The sequence below is a fragment of the Macaca thibetana genome, chromosome 20 (assembly GCF_024542745.1).
Source record: "Macaca thibetana thibetana isolate TM-01 chromosome 20, ASM2454274v1, whole genome shotgun sequence".
Taxonomy (NCBI): Eukaryota; Metazoa; Chordata; class Mammalia; order Primates; family Cercopithecidae; genus Macaca; species Macaca thibetana.
This window is the reverse complement of record NC_065597.1, coordinates 73,951,759-73,974,571: the sequence shown is the minus strand read 5'-3', so window position 1 is coordinate 73,974,571 and position 22,813 is coordinate 73,951,759. Positions and strand designations below refer to the sequence as shown.

General features: G+C 57.7%; 2 protein-coding genes across 15 annotated transcripts in view; both read left to right on the top strand.

Moving 5' to 3' along the window:
* Positions 1-22,813, top strand: part of MAPK8IP3 (mitogen-activated protein kinase 8 interacting protein 3) — a 64,296-nt gene that overhangs the window by 24,051 nt on the left and 17,432 nt on the right. For 4 of the 14 annotated variants that reach the window (XM_050774182.1, XM_050774177.1, XM_050774180.1 and 1 more), the window contains exons 3-9: positions 144-214; positions 496-587; positions 8,217-8,240; positions 10,523-10,667; positions 14,221-14,467; positions 15,320-15,422; positions 15,673-15,791. In XM_050774182.1, coding sequence (XP_050630139.1) covers positions 144-214; positions 496-587; positions 8,217-8,240; positions 10,523-10,667; positions 14,221-14,467; positions 15,320-15,422; positions 15,673-15,791 — 801 coding nt within the window. Of the gene's footprint in view, positions 1-143; positions 215-495; positions 588-8,216; positions 8,241-10,522; positions 10,668-10,700; positions 12,284-14,220; positions 14,468-15,319; positions 15,423-15,672; positions 15,792-22,813 lie in introns of those variants that run through there. The other 10 variants (XM_050774181.1, XM_050774179.1, XM_050774183.1 and 7 more) reach the window with 8 other exon arrangements.
* The window catches only part of NUBP2 (NUBP iron-sulfur cluster assembly factor 2, cytosolic), a 55,551-nt gene continuing 35,468 nt past the window's right edge, over positions 2,731-22,813 (top strand). The window contains exon 1 of the mRNA XM_050774507.1: positions 2,731-2,734. The gene's annotated coding sequence lies outside the window, so the exon portion shown is untranslated. The remainder of the gene's footprint in view (positions 2,735-22,813) is intronic.

Here is a 22,813-nt window from a genome sequence, read left to right as displayed (position 1 = left end):
ACAGCCTTGTACTTACGGGGCTGCTGCTGGTTGCCCCAGGCCCCAGCCTTGTCCTGGAACCCTCTCGCTCCACGGTTACAACCCAGAGTTCAGGGCCATCGAGAAGCGGCTTGTGCGGCTCAGACAGTGATTGTGTTTTCCAGTTTCCCGGTTGGAGGAGCGGGAGTCGGAGATGAAGAAGGAGTATAATGCCCTACACCAGCGGCACACAGAGGTGGGTGCCCAAAGGCAGGGGCAGAGGTGAGGGTTCGAGAGAGGACCACGGCCTGACGCCTGCGACTCTTGTGGACCGTGGTTTTCTTCCCTAGCGGGTCCCTTTTCTGGCATTTGCTGCCAGGCTTGAAGGCTGTCAGCCTCAGGCTGGTTAGATTCCCCTCCAGGACGCTGTCTTGATTTCTGCCCCCACAGGGCAGCCGGAAAAGCCTCACAGGTTAGAGAGGGGAGGGAGAGAGCCCCCCCACGGCAGAGCTAATGTAGACGTTTCCCTCCTCGCAGATGATACAGACCTACGTGGAGCACATCGAGAGGTCCAAGATGCAGCAGGTCGGAGGAAACAGCCAGACCGAGAGCAGCCTGCCGGGGCGGAGGTATGCGGAGCGCGGGGGGTGGAGGTACGCAGGGCAGGCACGGGCCGGGGTCATGGTGCTTGTTATGGCCCACACTCTGGGCTCAGGACGACAGGGAGCGCTCTGGAGACCTAGGAGGAGGGAGCTGGTTGGAGCGTGACTGAGCAGGGATGTGGGGGGGCTGCCCTGGGCGACGGGCATGTGTGGAGCCCCTGTGTCCCTTCTGGGTTGGTCCACAGTTCAGTCAGGGAGGCCCCGGGAAGCTTGCACACATTTAACCCTTACTATCCACAGATTCTGTGTTTGCAAATTTATCTACTCACTAAAATGTATCTGTGACCTCAGCCAGGCACAGTGACTTATGCCTGTCATCCTAGAACTTTGGGAGGCCAAGGCGGGAGGATTACTTGAGCCCAGGAGTTCGAGCTCAGCTTGGGCAACCAGCAAGATCTTGTCTTTACAAAAAAACAAAAAATGTTTAAAAATTAACTAAGCATGGAGTGGCACTTCTAGGACATACTGCCTCAAATAACTGCCTGTAGTCACAGCTACTTAGGAGGCTGAGAGAGGAGGATAGCTTGAGCCCAGGGGCTGGAGGCTGCAGTGATCTACAGTCGCGCCTCTACACTCCCGCCTGGGCAGCAGAGTGAGCCCCTGTCTCTACAAAATAAAATAAGAAAATCATCTGCTCATGTGAAGTCAAAGAATAAACAACAAAAAAAGAGGCTGGCATGGTGGCTCACGCCTGTAATTCCAGCACTTTGGGAGGCCGAGATGGGTGGATCACTTGAGGTCAGGAGCTCGAGACTAGCCTGACTGATGTGGTGAAACCCTGTCTCTATTAAAAATACAAAAATTAGACCGGGCGCAGTGGCTCACACCTGTCATTCCAGCACTTTGGGAGGCCGAGGCGGGCAGATCACGAGATCAGGAGATCGAGACCATCCTGGCTAACACAGTGAAACCCCGTCGCTACTAAAAATACAAAAAACTAGCCAGGAGTGGTGGCGGGTGCCTGTAGTCCCAGCTACTCTGGAGACTGAGGCGGGAGAACCACTTGAACCTGGGAGGCAGAGGTTGCAATGAGCCAAGATCGCACCACTGCACTCCAGCCTGGGCAACAGAGCGAGACTCTGTCTCAAACAAAAAAAAAATTCAGGGTGGGCGCAGTGGCTCACACCTGTAATCCCAACAGTTTGGAAGGTTGAGGCGGGCAGATCACTTGAGGTCAGGAGTTTGAGACCAGCCTGGCCAACATGGTGAAACTCCGTTCCTACTAAAAATACAAAAATTAGCCGGGTGTGGTGGTGCACGTCTGTAGTCCCAGCTACTCTGGAGGCTGACCCAGGAGAATCACCTGAACCCGGTGGGCGGAGGTAGCAGCAAGCCAAGATCGCACCACCGCGCTCCAGCCTGGGTGCTAGAGAGACCCGATCTCAAAAAAGAAAGAAAGGAAATCAGTGCTCAGGCACTTCACAGTCCTTTGCAGACAGGCACACGGTGGAGAAATGGGAGTCCCTGCGCTGGCTCCCCACAGAGGTGGGACAAAGCGATGTTCTGCCTCCTGTTCAGCTCCTGTCCGGATGCCTGGGGAGGAGGCAGGAGGGCCAGACAGTGTCATGTGTCATGCATGAGGCCAGTGCTGGAGCCAGTTCCAGGGGGCTCCAAGCCCAGCTGTGACACCAGTTAGTGGGGTGGTCAGTCACCCTATATTTCCAACCTCATTTTCGCTTTTGTAAAATAAAGGAAATAGAACTGACCGGGATGCATTGCTTTGAGGACTTGAGGTCACAATTTTACACGCGTACCTGCATGTGTACATATTTCCCCTTGGGGCAATGGTTATGTTTGCGGGACTTTCTAGAACATCCTGCCTCAAATAACTGACTGTATGGATGAGCCGGGAGCCTTGGCCAGCCCTGTACTGAGTCTCATTCCTTCCACGGGGTGGGGATATCAGTGGGTTTCCAGGGCTCGGTGCTGCTTTTCCTCAGAGAGCGGGGGGAGCCTGCCCAGATTGGGTTCCTCTCCATTTTCTGTGCCCTTTGAGTCAGGAGAAAGCCGGGCTGCAGGCCCCTGGGAGCAGAGCATCAAAGATCTTGCCAGGGTATTGCCAGCTCCAGGGGACTGGCCACGGGAGACCAGAGACGCGACCTGGGCTGGGGGGGTTGTCGCTGTCGTTCTGAGTCTAGCAGCGGGGAGCAGGGGCATGAAGTCTGAAGCCCGCGTGCCACAGAGCTGGGGCAGCTGGAGGCGGGGACGTCTGTTTCAGCCCCCGAGCCTCCCACAGCCAGGGCTGCGATGGCAAAAGCCTCCCTCACACCCCATCAAGGCCTGGCCAGCTGTGAAAGCTGCTTCATGCCTGCCTGTTCTGGGGGTTACACCTGCAAACGAGAAGGGTCAGGACATCCAGCTCTGGGCTTCATGGGTCACGTTCTGGATGATGCAGGAGAAGCTGTAAGACTCTGCGTCCGAGTCTCTGGACGTGAGAGCAAATGCATGGTGTGTGCGAAGGCCCAGCTGGCCAGGGGGGTGCCGTGAAGCCTGCAGCAGCGGGTCCTCAGGCAATCTCGCTGCCCTCAGCTGGAGGAGGGACCTGCAGTTGTCCCGTGATAAGCACTCGCCCTGAGAATGGGCGGCGCCGGCCATCTGCCCACCCGGAGCACTGTGAGAACCACGCCGGGGCGTGCGGCTGCCAGTTTGGCAAGCTGTGAAAGCCTTGCAGGTGTTTCCACCAGATCCCAGAGTGGGAGATTCTCATTCACAGCTCCCGCCTCATGGCACGCATGCTGGGACATCCTCACCTCTGGCTCTCCGCGGTTGGAAGAGGATTCCCAGCTAACTGGAATTAAAATCTAACCTGGACCCAGGATCTTCGTGTTGTTTTTGTGGGGAGCTGGGGGCAGAGGCGGGCAGTTTGGTCATCCCCCAGGAGCTGCAGCATTCCAGAACCTTCAGCTGCCTCCCTGCCAGCGCAGCCTCAGAGAAGAGCACCTCAGAGGCCGTGCCGGAGGGCGCACGGGCAAGAGGAGCCCAGCAACAGTGTGCCCAGTTCATCCCAGATCCCAGAGGTGTGACGTGTGAACTCAGGACGCCGGCCGAGAGCCCAGGTTCCGAGTCGCAGTGGTCCCCGCCCCAGGCCCACAGACCACCCGAGAGGTCCTGAGAGCCCCACGGCCACGTGAGCTCAGCCAAGAGCAGAGGCTGCCCCAGCTCCAGAGCCGCCTGACCCTGCCGTCGTCATGGGCCAGACCAGCCCAGCTGGAAGAGGCGCACGGCTGCGGGGCCAGACCAGCCCAGCTGGGAGAGGCGCACGGCTGCGGGGCCAGACCAGGCCCAGCTGGAAGAGGCGCACGGCTGCGGGGCCAGACCAGGCCCAGCGGGAAGAGGCGCACGGCTGCGGGGCCAGACCAGGCCCAGCGGGAAGAGGCGCACGGCTGCGGGGCCAGACCAGCCCAGCTGGGAGAGGCGCACTGCTGCGGGGCAAGGAGTACTTTGTCCTGCATGTTTCTCTCGTGTGAGGCAGAAGGTGGCCCGGGAGCCTGCTGTCGAGGTGTCTCCGCGGGACCCAGGGCCCTGAGCTGCATCTGGGCTGGGCACTGCACCCGTCCCTCAGCTCCTCCTGCTGCTGACAGTTCAGGGGGAAGCCCCACAGTGGTGCACCTCGTCCTTGTCAGGGCCCCACTGCTGGGGTCCCCTGTGCAGCTCCACCACGGCTCCTGAAGGCTATGTCAGGGCTGCTGCGCTCCCTTCGGGGAACCAGACCGTGCCCTCTGGAAGAAGCCCCTCGATCATTTTGTACGGGATGGATCTGGGGCGCTCTCCTGTCAGTGCTGCCACAACCAAGTCCTTCTGCCTGACCTGGCCCCAGCCATTCACTTCCTCTGGGCACACGGGACTTTTGGCACCGGCCGTGGGGGCAACGCCAGCAGCAGTGGCTGTGTGGTAGGGGCCTTCCCCAGCCATGGACCCCGGAGGCCTCCATTTGTGAAACAGGAGCCCCGCACCTCTGCAGGAGAGGGAGGGGTCTCTCATCCAGATTCACGCCGAAGCTTTGGTTGCCATGACGGGATCCAGCCAGAAGGCACCTGCAGTGGGGTCTGAGCGGCTGCATCGCTCTGGCCCCTGGACCTCCTTGCCAGATCTCCACAGCGTGTGAGAAGATGTTGGCCCCGCGGGAAGAAGGGGCTGGGGCTGGCGGCCCGGTCTCTCTGAGCGTGCTGTGGCCCTGAGAGGAGTGTGCTCCGTGGGGGGCAACAGGAGGAGCAGGGCTGTGGCTGGGCTGCCCCCGCCTCCCTCCCTGGCCAGCAGTGGTGCTGAGCTGCGTTACCAGCGCACGGAATCGGTCACGCCTGCTGTTGCAGTGGTAGCATCAAGAGCCACCTCTGGGCGCCTGTGTCCCCTGCCTCCCCACGCTGAGACTGGCCGGGAAGGAGAGGGTGGGGCTCACGTGCTGTCTGCCACCTGCCTGCAGATGTGGACGACAGCTGCACCCTCCCACCTCTGAAGGCATGAGCCAGCCGAAGGAGGAAGGCACAGCCCCTCCCCTATCCCGAGTGCTTGCCTTTGTGGGGTCAGGGGCGCTGGGACAGGCCTTGGGGATCTGTGCTGTTGCTGGGCAGTTGAGCTGGAAGGAGCCCGTCCCTGTTAGACACCTGCTCTCTCTCCTTTGGTGTGGACTCTGGCCTGCCACAGCCTTTGGTCCCTTGGGGGACACATATTTGAGTCAGTCCCATCTGCTCAGCCAAAACCCCTTGGCTCGCCATGAGGGCGCCGTCCATCCTCAGTGCTGAGCGCCATCCCTCCTGACCCAGACGGACATTTTCCTTCACGCCTGGCGTGGCTTCCTGAATGTGTGTCTGGAATACACTCGGTGTTAAGTGCAAACACCAGGCAGTGTTCTCGGACCACTGCTGCAGAGGGCTTGCGGACAGGAGTGTGTGTGTCTCTGTAGCCACGTGTGTGCCGTCACCGCATGCCACGTGTACACATATGCCGGGCGCTGTCTCGAGACATTCGCACAGCACACTGCACTGGGGACACGTGGCACTGGCTGAACTGCCACACAGCCCCGTTCCAGGGCCTCTTGTCAAAGCCAAGCAGGCTCGTGTGTCACGTGTCTGTCCCTCGTGGGTGCCTGTGTGTGGCTTCTGTTTCATCGGGGCATGGCGGCCCTGCATGCCTTGCATCACCACATGCTGGCAGTCCGTGTGAGCGTCCGTGTGAGCGTCCGTGTGAGCATCTGAGCGTGTGAGCGTCTGTGTGAGCGTCCGTGTGAGCATCCGTGTGAGCATCCGTGTGAACATGTGAGTGTCCGTGTGAGCATCCATGTGAGCGTCCGTGTGAGCATCTCTGTGAGCGTGTGAGCGTCTTTGTGAGCATCCGTGTGAGCATCCGTGTGAGCGTCCATGTGAGCGTGTGAGTGTCCGTGTGAGCGTCCGTGTCAGCGTGTGACCGTCTGTGTTGAGCGTCCATGTGAGCGTCCATGTGAGCATGTGGGCATCCATGTGAGCATGTGACCATCTGTGTTGAGTGTCCATGTGACCATCCATATTAGCATCCGTGTGAGCGTCCATGTGACCCTCCGTGTGAGCATCCGTGTGAGCATCCATGTGAGCGTGTGAGCGTCCATGTGAGTGTCCGTGTGAGCATGTGACTGTCCGTGTGAGCATCCGTGTGTCTGTGTGAGCGTGTGAGCATCTGTGGCAGCATCCATGGGAGCATCTATTTGAGTGTGTGAGCGTCCATGTGACCATGTGAGCATCCGTATAAGCGTTTGACCATCCATGTGAGCATCCGTGTGAGCATGTGAGCATCCGTGTGACTGTCTGTGTGAGCATGTGACCGTCCATGTTGAGCATCCGTGTGACCGTCCATGTGAGCGTCTGTGTGGGCATGTGACTGTGTGAGCGTCTGTGTGAGCATCCATGTGAGTGTGTGAGCATCTGTGTGAGCGTCTGCGTGAGCGTCCATGTGAGCGTCTGTGTGAGCATGTGACTGTCCATGTGAGCATCCGTGTGAGCGTCCATGTGAGCATGTGAGCATCCGTGGGAGCATCCATGTGAGTGTCCATGTGAGCGTCCATGGGAGTATCCGTGGAAGCATCCATGTGAGCGTGGGAGTGTCCATGTAAGCGTCTGTGTGAGCGTGTGACCGTCTGTGTGACCGTCCATGTGAGCGTCCATGTGAGTGTGTGACCGTCCATGTGAGCATCTGTGTGACCGTCTGTGTGAGTGTCCATGTGAGCGTCCATGTGAGCATCCTTGTGAGCATGTGACCGTCTGTGTGAGCGTCCATGTGACCGTCTGTGTGACCATCCAAGTGTGTGACCATCTGTGTGAGCGTCCAAGTGAGCGTGTGACCGTCCATATGACCGTCTGTGTGACCATGTAAGCGTATGACCATGTGACCGTCCGTGTGAGCATCTGTATGACCATCCATGTGAGCGTGTGACTGTCCGTGTAAGCGTGTGACCATCCGTGTGAGCGTGTGACTATCCGTGTGACCATGTGACCGTCCATGTGAGCATCCGTGTGAGTGTATGACCATCCATGTGAGCGTCCCTGTGACCATCCATGTGAGCATGTGAGTATCCAAGCATGTGACTGTGTGAGCATGTGACCACTCATGTGACCATCCATGTGAGCATGTGAGTATCCAAGCATGTGACTGTGTGAGCATGTGACCATCCATGTGAGCGTCCATGTGACCGTCTGTATGACCGTCTATGTGAGCACGTGACCATCCGTGTGAGCATCCATGTGAGCGTCTATGTGAGCGTCTCACCATATGTGTGATCGTCCACGTGACCATCTGTGTGAGCGTTTGACCATCCGTGTGAGCATCCATGTGAGCATGTGAGCATCCGTGTGACCATCCATGTGACCGTCCATGTGAGCCTGACCATCTGTGTGAGTGTGAGCATCCGTGTGACTGTCCGTGTGACTGTCCGTGTGAGTGTGTGTCTGTGTGACCGTCCATGTGAGCATGTGACCATCCATGTGAGCATCCATGTGAACGTCCAAGTGAGCGTCCATGTGACTGTGTGAGCATGTGAACATCTATGTAAGTGTGTAACCGTCTGTGTGTCTGTACGACCATCCGTGTGACTGTCCATGTGAGCGTGACCATCCGTGTGAGCGTCTGTGTGTGTGACCGTCCGTGTGAGCGTGTTACCGTGTGAGCATCCATGTGAGCATCCGTGTGACCATCTGTGTGACCATCCGTGTGAGCGTGTGACCATCTGTGTGAGCGTGTGGCTGTGTGAGCATGTGACCATCCGTGTGACCATCCGTGTGAGCATTCGTGTGAGCATGTGACCATCCGTTTGAGCGTCTGTGTGACCATCCATGCAAGCGTGTGCACACGCTGCTGCCCACGCCCTCTAACGCCTGTCTCCTTATCATCACATGCTGACCATCTGTGTGACCGTCCATGCAAGCGTGCGACAGTCCATGTGAGCGTGTGTGCACACTGCTGCCACACCCTCTAATACCTGTCTCCTTGTCTCGCCCTCTGTGCCATCACCACGTGCTGACCATCCATGTAGCGTGTGCGCACGCTGCTGCCACGCCCTCTAACGCCTGTCTCCTTGTCTCGCCCTCTGTGCTGTCGCTGCCGTGTGCTGCCGTGTCTGTCGCTGCCCTGCAGTCCTCGCCAGTCGTGGAGGAAAAGGTAAAACCCATGAGGTGTGTCTACTGTGGTGCTGGGGGCCAAACAGCGGGCACATTAGGGCGTCGTTTATCAGCCCAAGATGGCTACTTGGTCTGCTGTGAGGTGTTTCTTGTGGCAGATGTGAGAGGTCAGAAGGGCCGCCTGGCCGTGTTCATGAGACTGACATTGAGAAGGTGACAACCGCTGGGTCCCCTGCACAGCCACGCAGTCGGGCAGCGCCCGTCTATGCTGTGCCCTCGCTCCACAAGTACCGCCTTGGTCATAGACGAAGGCACAGCGCCGACTCCTGCTAAGGAGGGGTGTGGGTCAGGTGGGGCTGGTGCTGACTCGGGGGGCCAACGGGCCAAGGAAGGCCCCCCTCTGCATCATTCGGACCTGGACTCGTCGCCCAGCTCCCTCACTCACCAGCCTGTGTCAGAGCCGGCAGCACACCCATGATCCCAAGGCAGCGTGATCCCCGAGGGTGGCGTGACCCCTGGGGCGGTGGTCTCTGAACCAGGGAGCATCTGCATCCCCTGAGGGAGCCATGAGGGCCAATCGGGGGTACGGGGTTAGTCGGCAAATTCTCACGAGCCTGAGGCCAGGGCCTGGGGGCCAGTGGGGAAGAGCAAAGGAAAGAGCAAAGGCAGCTCCTGATCCCGGGTGATTTCCATCGGAGGCCGTGGCCTGGCTGAGCTGCAGCCCGTCGTGGAGCTGTGTGGGTGGGAGAGCCGTACATGCATTCCTTTGGCCTCCTGGGAGGCCAGAGGTCCCTCTGTCCCTGCTGTCCCCTGTAGCATCTGGTGACAGCTGGGACCACATCGGTTTCGGTCTAGGGACTGAAACGTGTCTGATGGTGTCAGGACTGGGCCTCAGGAGAGGCGCTGCCCGCACCAGCGTTGGGAGCCCGGTGGAAGTGGGGCCAGGAGGCCCCTGGCGCAGACAGGGCGGTTGAGGCCCAGCCTCCCACTGGGTTCATGCTCCCAGGGCCTGGTGGCTGGCTGCCTTCACGGTGGCCAGGCAACCTCATGGCTATTGCCAGAGCAGCTTGAGTGCCATGGACCAGCAGCCAAGATGGCACAGCCCGGTCCCAGCTGGCCCTGGGACCCTTGTGCTACAGGATACGGTGTTATGCTGAACATGACAGACCAGACGGCCAGTCCCCAGAGCTGTGTGCACCCCACAAGGAGAGACCCCTTCCCAGGGTCATTCTTCGGAGCTCCCAGTCAGCAGCGCCCGCTGCGCTCCCCCGTTGCCATCTGCATTCTCCAAGCATGGCCAGAGCGGGTTCCTTGGACCCCTGAGGAAGCTCCCTTCCCTCCCACAGTCTCAGGACTGAGATGTACGCAGCAGAGGCTGTGGTGCCAGCAGACTCTAAATTCTTGTCCTGAATAGCCCTGAGCAGTGTGGGCTCCAGCGTCGGACTGCGTGGCCTGCCCCCCAAGACCTGAGGTGGTGGGGAGTCGGCCTGGCCTCTGGGACCTCTGGGCTGTTGACTGGAAGCCTCCCGTGGAGGAGGACGTGAAGGGAGACCTTGGGCTCCATCCCTGCTCTTGCTTACGGCCCACAGGAGGTCATCCTTAGGGACTGAGCCCACAGCAGGGGGCACCGAGCACTGTCCTGACACCTCCAGCTCCCCGACGCTCCTACCGTCTTGCCAGGCTGTCCAAGGCCAGGCAGTCCCAGGGTCCGTCTTCAGGCTCGGGGCTCCCTGACAGCAGAGAGGATGCGTGGGGAGGGAGAAGACGCCTCCGGCTCCGGCTCCGGCTCCGGCAGATGTGTCAGGGTCAGTCCTCACTCTGCACGTGTCGTGTTCAGATATTTTGCAGTGAGGCAGCCTCACGAACAGGAGCAATGAGGATGGCAGGAGGGCCAAGGAGCAAGGCACAGGGGCAAGAAGGCTGGATCCCTCTGCTGGTGCCGAGGGCAGAGGCAGGGCCGGCGGTAACACCACAGGGAGGCAGGGCTGGGCGCGCAGGAGGCCACGGTCCGCAAAGGCGTTGCTCACGGTGGCCACACGGCGCTGACTGTGATGCCAAGTCCCGCGGCCGGCCCTGCTGTGGGGCTTCTCAGCACACCCGGCTTGTGTCCGTTTAAAATTGAACTTAATAAAAATGAGAAACTGCAGCATCGTGGGAGGGGAAACCCCACGTAGGATCGTAACTGAGTAGATGCTCGAGCTGGGCTGCGGGCTGGTGTGGAGCGGCCCTGTCACTCAAGGCCCGCTTGCCCTGGGAGGGCTTGGGTTCTCTTCACGGCCACCCTCTAACCATCGCTTCCTCTCCTCTCGCCCCCCATTTCAGCAGGAAGGAGCGCCCCACCTCCCTGAACGTGTTCCCCCTGGCGGACGGCACGGTACGTGCACAGATGGGGGGCAAGCTCGTGCCTGCGGGGGACCACTGGCACCTGAGTGACCTCGGCCAGCTGCAGTCCAGCTCCAGCTACCAGGTTTCGTAGCCGTGCCGTGGAGCGAGAGGCCCCTCCCTGTTGCTGGTGCTCGCCGTTCACTGGGGCGGGAGCCCCGTCTGCAGGCAGCCCTTTGCCGCTCTCTCTGGGCCACTTGTCCTCTCCCCGCATGTGTGGCAGGATGGAGAAACCCAGCCAGGGTGTCAGGGGCTCAGGCTGCCCAGCAGGCCCCGTGCGGCTGTGGCTGCTCCACACGGCCTCGCGTCGGCACCTGCTAGTCCAGGCTAGACCTCCCTGCCCTTGGATTGACTACTCTGTAGCCAGGGGTGTCCAGGGCCTGTCAGGATTGAGCTTAGTGATCCTCTCTCAAACCACACGCCCACGTAAAGCCTCACCCTCACCCGGGCTCCAGCCAGACACGGCCGGCCCCTGAGAGCCGCGCCTCTGCTCTCGGAGGAGCGCCAGTGTCTAGAGTGCGGGGTTTGCCCTCCACTGGCAGAAAGGTGAAGAGAAAGCTCCTTCTCTCTGGGCCCCTCCCTGCCTGTCGCTGGTAACACTTCCTGGGTCCTGGGTTTGAGAAGGCAGAGCCCCGCCCCAGCAGGTACTCACAGCCAGCCAGTGAGTGCACCTCAGAGCGCAGGGGCCCAGAGCCAGGCCGCTCGTTCAGGGCCCCCGGTCGCTTACCGCCGGTTTTGGCCTGTGAGCTCACTGGCCTCAGTGCCAGGTAAAGACGGCCACCTTCCGGGGAAGAGGGGGTGCCGGGGTCTGGTGGATTTCCCACAGGGGCTGTCGGAGGATGTCCACAGAGACAGAGCCCCTGGACCTGTGGGCTGGGTTGGGCTGGTGGATGTGGGGTCTGGGACTTCTCCAGAAGCTTCCTGCAGCACGCTTTGCCGACTGTCATTCCACCCCTGAGTGTCCATCGTGCCTGTGGGGGCTGCTGCAGGCTCCTGCTCCGTCAGCCCACCTGCTGTTGTGCCGCTCTGGGAGCGAGCTCCCCCATGGCATCTGGGACGCTCGTCCCCCAGCACACTCAGTCCCCCAGCACACTCCCCTGTCCTCCCCGTGCTCAAGGCTGGAGAGAGGGCGGCGGGGCTGCAGGCTCCCCGGGCCTTCTGGGCCCAGCCCTGCCACCTGGGCCCACCTCCTCTCACTCTCTGGCCCACTCCCCCCGGGCCGGAGCTGGGACCTGCCCATAGGCTTCTGAAGACACGGCAGCCTCAGCCGGGGGGAGCCCTTGCTTGACGCTCTCTGGCCTCCGGGCTGTCTCCTCAGGCCCGCTCTGGGCCCGCTCTTCTCATGTTGTCTTTCCTTTCACCTCCTGCATTGTCTGAGATCGTCTCTCTCTTCATAAATTGTAGTGTTTTATGTTTTCGTTCATAGGTGTGTTTTATTTGATTTTTCTTTATTTTAAATTATTACATTTAAGTTCTTTTGATTTTATGCTCTAGGTTTTGAGGTTTTCTAATTTCTTAATTTTTTTGTTGTTTTTTGTTTTGTTTTGTTTTTGTTTTTATGTACTGTATTTTCAGTGTTTTAACCAAACAGTTGTGGCTACTCATGGTGAGGAATGACCGCTAAGAGTTTGGGTTCTTTCAATGCATTTGGAGGTCACTGCTACACGTTGATGTTTAGGAGGTTGAGAGGTTTGCCTTTAGGTAAGTTGTGGCCAGGGGGAGTGTCCCATGGTTAAGTGGTGGCCCCATAGGGTGACAGAGAGCTAGGGGCACCTAGGGGAGGCGCAGTCAGACTGCAGAATTCCCCACAGCCACCATGAGGGCCAGGAACAGGCCGGGGACCCGGCCGTGGAGGAAGGCGGCCCAGAAGCGTTTGTCTGATGTGCACAGCTGCGCCCTGCCTGGCCACATGGGGTTCCCTATGTTCTCTCTGCCGGGTGGTGGCAGAGTCCAGTAGGACACCAGGTGCCTGTGACGCATTGGGTAGACAGGTTCTTTGAGAACGTCAGCGCAGACTCTTGTGTGAGCGGCACTCACTTCCTCCAGCATGGGGGGTGACGTGGAGAGCAAGGGTTTCCTTCTCACACCGGGCCTAGCGGCAGAGCCACAGCGCATCTCGGACCTTTCCACAAGGCCGCTCCGGGAGCCGGGCCGTGTCCGCGTGAGGCTCTCCCTCGGCACTGCTCACCTTTTGGAGCTGGACGCGTATGGCCCTGGGCCGCTGGGACACAGTGGGTGTGGAGCGTCATCCCTGGCTTCCATCTACGAATGCCAGGAGCACCCCCTTCACGTGTGACCACAAAAATGTCTCTGGACTGCAAGCATCCCCTCGGGGCAGTTAGCCCGATTGAGAATGGCTACTATAGAGGAAGGTGTGTCATTTTGAGATTCCTTCTAGAAAAACTTAGGAGCCTGGTAGGTGAAGCAGAAATCTGTCCTCTGAGCGAGTGGCTGTGTCTGGTACAGAGAGGCTCCGTGCCCTGAGCCTGGCAGTGACCAGAGAGGCCGGGCAGAGGCAGAGGTCAGAACTGGCCATGACTTCTGGAAGTCCCGTCTGCCCTGGTCACTTAAAGGCCGGTACAAGTTGGCTGTGGAGAGGGCTGGACACCCCCTCGTCAGCCCCTCCCTGGGTGAGATCCTCAGCATTAGAGTCCCCCGTGGTGCGCCCTCTGAGAAACCACGGGACCTTCCCCCCCAGCAGCTGCCTGGGACACACACAGTAGCCACCAGGGTGCCTCTGAGGCCTTGCCTCTTCGTGTACCTTAAGGAGGGCCAGGGGCCACGGGCAAGCTCTGCATGGGGGGTGATCAGGTCAGCTAAGAGGAGAACGTTGGGGGCTCTTTTTCTTGGGCTGGTTCAGTATCTTTGTTAGGAAAGACCATCGGAAAGAATGTTTATTCGCATTCCGTATTCATCACATAGAATGTGCTGCTCCCTAACGAGCTTCCCGAAGTAGACAGCTGGTTGCACTTTCTCATAATCTGGGCTGCCCCCACCCCCCAGAATATCTTGGTGGCGTCCCGTTCTGTGAGAAGGGGATTGTGGTTGCTTTGCACTTGCACTGGTGTTCAGGGCTGAGCTCTGGTCCAGTCAAGCCGCAGGGTCAGCACCTTATGGTCATTCCCTGGCCCTGACCTGAGCCCGGGGAGGAACATGGGGCAGGCGCAGGTGGGCCCAGCCTCGAGCTCTTCAGCACAGCGATGGTGACCGGGCAGCGGTGGCGGCCTGACCAACCCTTCCTGGGTCCCGTCAGAGCCCTCTGCACTGCCAGGGCTAGACTTGTTTCTGAGCAGCCACAAGCTACAGGGGGCTGCCGCTGTATCCCCGGCAAGGCGCTGGCCTATTACAAACAATTGTCCTGGGGAGGGCGCCAGTGGAAAGCCCCGTTCCGAGCCATTTCAGGAGGGTGGCACTGCTTCTGAGGAGCCAGAGGCAGCGGCCGGATGAGCAGAGCCACTCAGGAGTGGTGAGGCCCAGAAGGGTTAGCCTGGCGGGTGGCAGAGGAGCTCTGGCCCGCAGGGTGTTGAGCGAAGCAAAGTGCAAGGCATTGGTGCTCGGGACCTCAGGCAGCCACGCCAGAGCCGCAGGCCAGGGGCCGATGCTGACTCACTCTCCCTCCTCCCTGTGTTTGGCCCTAGTGTCCTCAGGATGAAATGTCCGAGTCAGGCCAGTCCTCAGCGGCCGCCACACCCAGCACCACAGGCACCAAGTCCAACACGCCCACATCCTCTGTGCCCTCGGCCGCCGTCACACCCCTCAACGAGAGCCTGCAGCCCCTGGGGGACTATGGCGTGGGCTCCAAGAGCAGCAAGCGTGCCCGGGAGAAGCGCGACAGCCGCAACATGGAAGTCCAGGTCACCCAGGAGATGCGCAACGTCAGCATAGGTGGGTGCCCACCTGCGGGGCTCTGGGCTCCCTCGGGCAGGAGGCAGGGCTTGGTTTGGGTAGATGTGAAACAAACGCGCGAGGCGGCCAGTGCAGGCAGCAGAGACGTGTCGCCACCGCCCGGAGGCTCCAAGACCAAGGTGCTTGCAGTGGGGGCTCCTCCTGCGGCCACTCCTTGGCTTGTAGACACCGCCTTCTCCCTGTGTCCTCAGCGGTCATGCCCTGGGTGTGTCTGTGTCCTCATCTGCAATTCCTATAAGGACACAACCCCATTGGATTAGAGCCACCACGTGACCTCATTTTACCATAATCACCTCTTGAAAGGCCCGGCCTCTAAATACAGTCATGCTAGGGGGTATCTATCAACATATGGATTTGGGGAGACACAACTAAGGTGGTAGCCTGCGTCACCCTACAGCACACTGCCCTGCTAACCAGTAACCTGCGTCACCTCACGGCACACAGCCCAGTAATGGAAAGAGAAGAGGGGAATGAGGGCTGAGAGGAGGTCCAGCCACTGACTTGCTTGGACGTGGGATCTCTGGGGACTGGGCTTACTGCTGACACTGCCATGCAGAGAGGCTGCTGCAACCCACCCACCTCCAGTCCCCGCCTCAGATGCCCACTGTGCTGGGGTTCGACCTCTGCCCAGCCAGCCCGGGAAGAGCCGTTTGCTGATCATCCCCACCTGGCGGGTGGTCCAGCTCCAGCCCACCAGACTCAGGTTCCGAGGGGAGCCATGAGCAGGGCAGAGGCTGCCAGACCCTCTCCTGACCCCAGGTGCCCCTGTGCTCTGCCCTAGGCATGGGCAGCCCCTCTCCTGACCCCAGGTGCCCCTGTGCTCTCCCCTAGGCATGGGCAGCAGTGACGAGTGGTCTGATGTTCAGGACATTATTGACTCCACTCCAGAGCTGGACATGTGTCCAGAGACCCGCCTGGACCGCACAGGAAGCAGGTACTGGCTTAGCCCAGGCTCTGGGGTCCTGGGGGCTCAGTATTTATCGGTGTCTTTGGTGAAGGCTCCCTCTGCCACCATTGGGAGAACCATCAAGGCTGTGGCCTACCACCTCCTGTCCACACCTGGCCTGCACGGCAGTGTGGGCATTCAGTGGCCACGGTGGGAGGTGTTGGAAGAGTCTGCAGACACAGCCACTCCGGGCTACCCACTGACTCTGCTCTCTGTCCCAACCTGTACATGCCAACAGCCCAACCCAGGGCATCGTGAACAAAGCTTTTGGCATCAACACTGACTCCCTGTACCACGAGCTGTCGACAGCAGGGTCAGAGGTCATCGGGGATGTGGACGAAGGGGCTGACCTCCTAGGTAAGTGCAAGCCTCCCCCGGCGCCTGCACAGTGATGGGGCTCTCTCCTGTTGGTTTTGTGGGTAATGAAAGGAAAGTCCTCTGTCAGCTGTGAGCTAGGAACCTTTTTTTCCAGCTTTATTGAGTTATATGTCATAGGTGATTGTCCCTCCATCTCCACAGGGGATTGGTTTCTGGACTGCCCCAAGGATACCAAAATCTGAGGCTTCTCAAGTCCCTGCTGTGACGTGGTGCAGTATTTGTGCTCTCCCGTGTACTCTAAGTCAGCTCTAGGTTGTGTTGTAGATGCTATGTAAGTAGTTGCTGTTATGCTGTGTTGTTTAGGAAATAATGACAGGAAAGAAGTGTACACATCCGTACAGACACGGCCACTGCAGGCCTGTGCATTTTCCATGAGGCTGGCTGAACCCACAGATGCGGAACTCGTGGGCATCAAGCGTTGACTGTATCATCAAATTCACCCCCTTCAAGTGCACGGTTCGGTGGTTTATAGCATACTCACAGGTGGTGCGGCCACCCACACTATCTTAGTTTAGAATGTTCCGCCATCCCAGAAAGAAACCCATGTCTGTTAGCCTCGCCCCGTCTTACGCACACACCCTCAGGGCTGTCGACTTTCCAGGAGGTTGGGAGGGTGCCCGCTTGCCTGCTCCGTGCCCGTTAGCCTCACCACACGCTCTAGGACCATCGACTTTGGAGGAGGTTGGGAGGGTGCCCACCTGCCCACTCCTCCACAGACGGCCCTGGCTTCGCCTCGGCACCACAGATCTACACCGGACCCTCTGTGCCTAGGTCTGTGGTGGCTGCAAACATCAGGACCTGCTTCCTGCCAGCACATGGAGTCTCCTGTGCTCGCAGCGTCTGCTGGCAGCTGAGCACTGGCCATGTGGCTCTGAGCCCCACGCCTTCACGCATGGCGGGTGGGCAGCAGCACAGCCCAGTCTGTCCCCTTGCACGCGTCAGGGTCCGAGCCTTTCCCCATGGCCTTGCTTCCCCCAGCCCGCGGGGTGAGAAGCTCCTGGATCCTAGGCTGCCTCCCGGTGTACTCCTGAGCTGTTTGTCTTATCTGGGGCAGGGGGACCCCCAGGGAGCAGAGTCATGTGGGGTGCTGAGCACCAGCAGGGCCTCAGCCTGACAGGGAGGCCTATCTCAGCCTGACTTGAGTCAGAAAGTGCCCCAGTAGAGGCCACGTATAACTAACGTCATGTTTACCATCTTAACCGAGTGGAAATGTTCAGTTCAGTAGTGTTGGGCACACTGGACTCGATGGTGAAAGGTAGAATGCTCCCCCGAGATGAGGAAGAAGGCGAGGGGCGCGCTTGGTGCTGTGAATTTTCTATGGAACTTTTCTCATGTGTTGCAAAAATATATATAAAAAATCCAAAGGAGATTAATGTTCAGAAAAATTCTGCTAAATAGGGGTAATCTCTTTTAATATTTTGATATCCTTCCACTCTACGTCATTCAGATAATGTGTATTTATTTATTTTTTTATTTTTATTATTTTTATTTTTTGAGACAGAGTCTCGCTCTGTCGCCCAGGCTGGAATGCAGTGGCACAATCTCAGCTCACTGCAACCTCCACCTCCTGGGTTCACGCCGTTCTCCTGCCTCAGCCTCCCAAGTATCTGGAATTAGAGACGCCCGCCACTATGCCCAGATAATTTTTGTGTTTTTGGTACAGACGGGGTTTCACGATATTTACCAGGCTGGTCTGGAACTCTTGACCTCAGGTGATCCACCTGCCTCGGGCACCCAAAGTGCTGGGATTACAGGCATGAGCCACCATGCCCGGCCAATAATGTATATTTTTTAGCTGTTTTTTTATTTTTTGAGAAAATGATATATGGTTATAGTAACATTTAAATAATATCAGAAAATGCCAAGAAGAGAGTAAAAACCAGAGGGAATGCCCCCACCACGCTATGATTTTTTTTTTTTTTTTTTTTTTTTTGAGACGGAGTCTCATTCTGTGGCCAAGGCTGGAGTGCAGTGACGTGATCTCGGCTCACTGCAACCTCTACCTCCTGGGTTTAAGCGATTCTCCTGCCTCAGCCTCCTGAGTAGCTGGGATTACAGGCGCCCGCCACCATGCCCAGGTAATTTTTGTATTTTTAGTAGAGACAGGGTTTCACCTTCTTGGTCAGGCTGGTTTCAATCTCCTGACCTCGTGATTGCCCGCCTCAGCCTCCCAAAGTGCTGGGATTACAGGTGTGAGCCACTGCGCCCGGCCGATTGTTGTAATGTCTTGGTGACACCCTACCAGGCACCATGGCCCTCAGACGTATGACACACGTGTACGTGGAACACACAGTGTCAGGTTGCAGCTGCCCTTCTCATTGTGGGCAGTATTCTTATTTCCGTGGGTGGCAGCACTGACAGGCACGGCCACCGTCGGTCCTTACTGCAGCGTCAAGCTGTCCCTCTGCTAGTGTCCCCATTTGTAGATGAAGAAACTGAGGCCGGGCGTGGTGGCTCACACGTGTGATCCCAGCACTTTGGGAGGCCAAGGCAGGTGGATCATTTGAGGTCAGGAGTTTGAGACCAGCCTGGCCAACATGGTAAAACCTGTCTCTACTAAAAATACAAAAAAAAAATTAGCTGGGCTTGGTGGCGGGCTCCTGTAATCCCAGCTACTTGGGAGGCTGAGGCAGAAGAATCGTTTGAACCCAGGAAGCAGAGATTGCAGTGAGCCGAGATCGTGCCATTGCACTCCAGCCTGGGTGACAAAGAGAGGGACTCTGTCTCAAAAAAACACTGAGGTCAGGGAGGGTGAGATGGCGGTGAGAGCTCGGACTTGAACGCAGGGCCAACCCAGACAGGCCCGACCCAGAACAGCAGCCCTAACTCCGAGCCAGGTCTGTGCTATTTGGTAGCTCCAATGAGATGAGATTCCGCACTATGTAATTAATTCCCTTACGGTGTACAGTCCGACGGGTCTTAGCACACTCGGTGTTTAAAGTCACATCATTTTCACCCCCAAAAGGAAACCCTGTGACTATTAGCAGTCACTTTGTCTCCCCGCCTCCCCAGCCACAGGCAAACACAAATCCACGTTCTGTCTCTGTAGATTTGCCTGTTCCAGACATTTCACAGAAACGGGCCTTTTCTGCCTGGCTTCTTTAACCTTGCGTCACGTCTTCAAGGTCCATCCCAGCTGCAGTGTGTCAGTGCTTCCTGGCTTTTCACTGCTGAGTAGCGCCCATCACATGGACGGACCACACTGTGCTCATCTGTTTGCCCTGATGGGTCCCTGCTTGGTGCTTTCCACCTTGGGGGGCTGTGAATCGTGCTCCAGCCACATTCTGACCCCCGCCCGGCTCCAAGAGATGACCAGGATTGGCAGCTTCCTCACCAGCCAGGGACTCTGTGGCCTGCACATGAGCCCACCGTCTTTGGGCTGTGGTACCCTGTGCTCAGCCCGTGGCCTTTGTGCTGCCTCGCCCTGCTGCACAGCCACCCCCTGCAGCGCCCACCTAGAGGGCACTGGCCAGGAGCCTGCTTTCCCATGAGACCCTGGCACAGTCCTTTTCTCGTACCACGATGGAGGCCGTGAGTCACTGTGCGTTCCACAATGAGGCCACAAGTCACTGTGCGTTCCAGGCTCTCTGTGCACGCTGGGCTCTGCCACCCTACTCTTCAGGGTGCTGGTCGTCTGGGCACCGCCGAGCTCAGGCTGGCATGAGAGCCTGCTCTTGGGAGTAACAGACCTTTTGGTGCCTTTCCAGAGCCTTAAACATAATGTGTATAAGAAAGGCAGGGAGGCCGGGGGCAGTCACTCACACCCGTAATCCCATAGCTTTGGGAGGCCAAGGCAGGAGGATCACTTGTGCCTAGGAGTTCAAGACCAGCCTGGTCAATATAGCGAGACCCCGTCTCTACAAAACATTTTATAAAAAATTAGGCAGGCATGGTGGTGTGCACCTGTATGTCCCAGCCACTTGGGAAGCTGAAGTGGGAAGATTACTTCAGCCTGGGAGGTGGAGGCTGCAGTGAGCTGTGAGCACACCGCTGCACTCCAGCCTGGGCGACAGAGTGAGACAGGAAAAGAAAAGGTCAGGCAGTCCTGAGGAGTGGGGACCTCCTGCTGCTGCAATCTGTTGATGGAACATTTTTGAAACAGAGGAGCCTGCTCTCTGGCAACCAGGATGGGTGAACGAGCGGGGACCTGTGCCCTCTGCCCTAATCAACTTGCCCGGGGCCTTGCCCCATGACCAGCTCAGCTGCAGAACGGGCACGAACTCCTGAAGACAGCAGGGAAAGGAGTACGCCCTCGTGAGGCTGCCAAGCAGGGGAGAGCCTGGGACCTGCACGGATCTGGGAAAGAGCGTCATTTCAGAAACACATCCACTTTGCACGTGACGGAAGCTGCTTCTGCCCAAAGTCAGCAGGTGGAGGGCGATGTCCCTCCGTCCAGTGCCTACGTGGCGGCCCTGCGCCTCCCTCAGCATTTTTACTCTGAATTCCTTTGGTGATGGAGAAATGAAAAGAGCCCAGGCCGGGCGCGGTGGTCAAGCCTGTAATCCCAGCACTTAGGGAGGCCGAGACGGGCGGATCACGAGGTCAGGAGTTCGAGACCATCCTGGCTAACACGGTGAAACCCCGTCTCTACTAAAAAATACAAAAAACAAGCCGGGCGAGGTGGTGGGCGCCTGTAGTCCCGGCTACTCGGGAGGCTGAGGCAGGAGAATGGCGTAAAAACCCAGGAGGTGGAGCTTGCAGTGAGCTGAGATCCGGCCACTGCACTCCATCCTGGGCGACATAGCGAGACTCTGTCTCAAAAAAAAAAAAAAGAAAAGAAAAGAGCCCAGGTTGGGCATCTGTTGTATTCCATCGAATCTGAGACAACACCCATTTTAAGACTTTTTTTTTTTTTTTCCTATACAGGTGCTATGTTGCCAGAGCTGGTCTCACACTCCTAGGCTCAAGTGATCCTCCCACTTTGGCCTCCTAAATCATGCTGGGATTACAGGTGTGAGCCACTGCACCCAGCCCACATACCATTATTATAATATTATTATTATTATTAATTTTTTTTTTTTTTTTGAGACGGAGTCTCGCTCTGCCGCCCAGGCTGGAGTGCAGTGGCCGGATCTCAGCTCACTGCAAGCTCCGCCTCCCGGGTTCACGCCATTCTCCTGCCTCAGCCTCCTGAGTAGCTGGGACTACAGGCGCTTGCCACCTCGCCCGGCTAATTTTTTGTATTTTTTAGTAGAGACGGGGTTTCACCGTGTTGGCCACGATGGTCTCGATCTCCTGACCTTGTGATCCACCCGCCTCAACCTCCCAAAGTACTGGGATTACAGGTGTGAGCCACCACGCCCAGCCCCACATACCATTATTTTAGGAATCTTCAAGAAAGAAAAAAACTGCTGCAAATTAAACTATAATGTGACAGTGATTGTTTAAGACCCACTGATATTTCAGAAATGTTAACATAGGAAAAAATGTGTGTCTTAGAATTGGCATAATAGGACCAGCTGGGCGCAGTGGCTCACACCTGTAATCCCAGCACTCTGGGAGGCCGAGGTGGGTGGGTCACGAGGTCGAGGTGGGTGGGAGTTCGAGACCAGCCTGGCCAAGATGGTGAAACCCCATCTCTACTAAAAATACAAAAAAAATAGCCAGGCACCGTGGCAGGCACCTGTAATCCCAGCTACTCGGGAGGCTGAGGCAGGAGAATTGCTTGAATCTAGGAGGCAGAGGTTGCAGTGAGCCAAGATCGCACCACTGCACTGCAGCCTGGGCAACAAGTGTGAAACTCTGTCTAAAAAAAAAAAAAAAAAAAATGGGGAGGCCGAGACGGGCGGATCACGAGGTCAGGAGTTCGAGACCATCCTGGCTAACACGGTGAAACCCCGTCTCTACTAAAAAATACAAAAAACTAGCCGGGCGAGGTGGTGGGCGCCTGTAGTCCCGGCTACTCGGGAGGCTGAGGCAGGAGAATGGCGTGAACCCGGGAGGCGGAGCTTGCAGTGAGCTGAGATCCGGCCACTGCACTCCACCCTGGGCGACATAGCGAGACTCTGTCTCAAAAAAAAAAAAAAAAAAAAAAAAAATGGCGTAATAGGGAGTAAGGGAATTAATACTCACTGAGCATATGGCTGGTGCTGGGAGCTGTACCAGCTATTACCCCACTACCTGGTGGGAATTTTACAGCAAATATGCACTGAGGAACTTATTTTTCTGTTTTACAAATGACTAACAATCAGAGAAGTTATACTACGTGCCCTGCATTGCTGAACTGGAATCTGGAATCCGCACAGCTGATCTTTCTCTCCACTCTGCTCTGCACGGACGAGGCAGCCCTGAGGAGAGATTCCACCGACGTAGTAGCCAGACATAGAAACTGTCCACAAGGCCGGGCGCGGTGGCTCAAGCCTGTAATCCCAGCACTTTGGGAGGCCGAGACGGGCGGATCACGAGGTCAGGAGATTGAGACCATCCTGGGTAACACAGTGAAACCCCGTCTCTACTAAAAATACAAAAACTTAGCCGGGCGAGGTGGCAGGCGCCTGTAGTCCCAGCTACTCGGGAGGCTGAGGCAGGAGAATGGCGTGAACCCGGGAGGCGGAGCTTGCAGTGAGCTGAGATCTGGCCACTGCACTCCAGCCTGGGTGACAGAGCGAGACTCCGTCTCAAAAAAAAAAAAAAAAAAAAAAAAAAAAAAAAAAAGGCCGGGCGCGGTGGCTCACGCCTGTAATCCCAGCACTTTGGGAGGCCGAGGCAGGCGGATCACGAGGTCAGGAGATCGAGACCATCCTGGCTAACACGGTGAAACCCCGTCTCTACTAAAAATGCAAAAAATTAGCCGGGCGAGGCGGCGGGCGCCTGTAGTCCCAGCTACTCAGGAGGCTGAGGCAGGAGGATGGCGTGAACCTGGGAGGCGGAGCTTGCAGTGAGCCGAGATCGCGCCATTGCACTCCAGCCTGGGCAACTAAGCGAGACTCTGTCTCAAAAAAAAAAAAAAAAAAAAAAAAAGAAACTGTCCACAAATAGGCCGGGCACAGTGGCTCACGCCT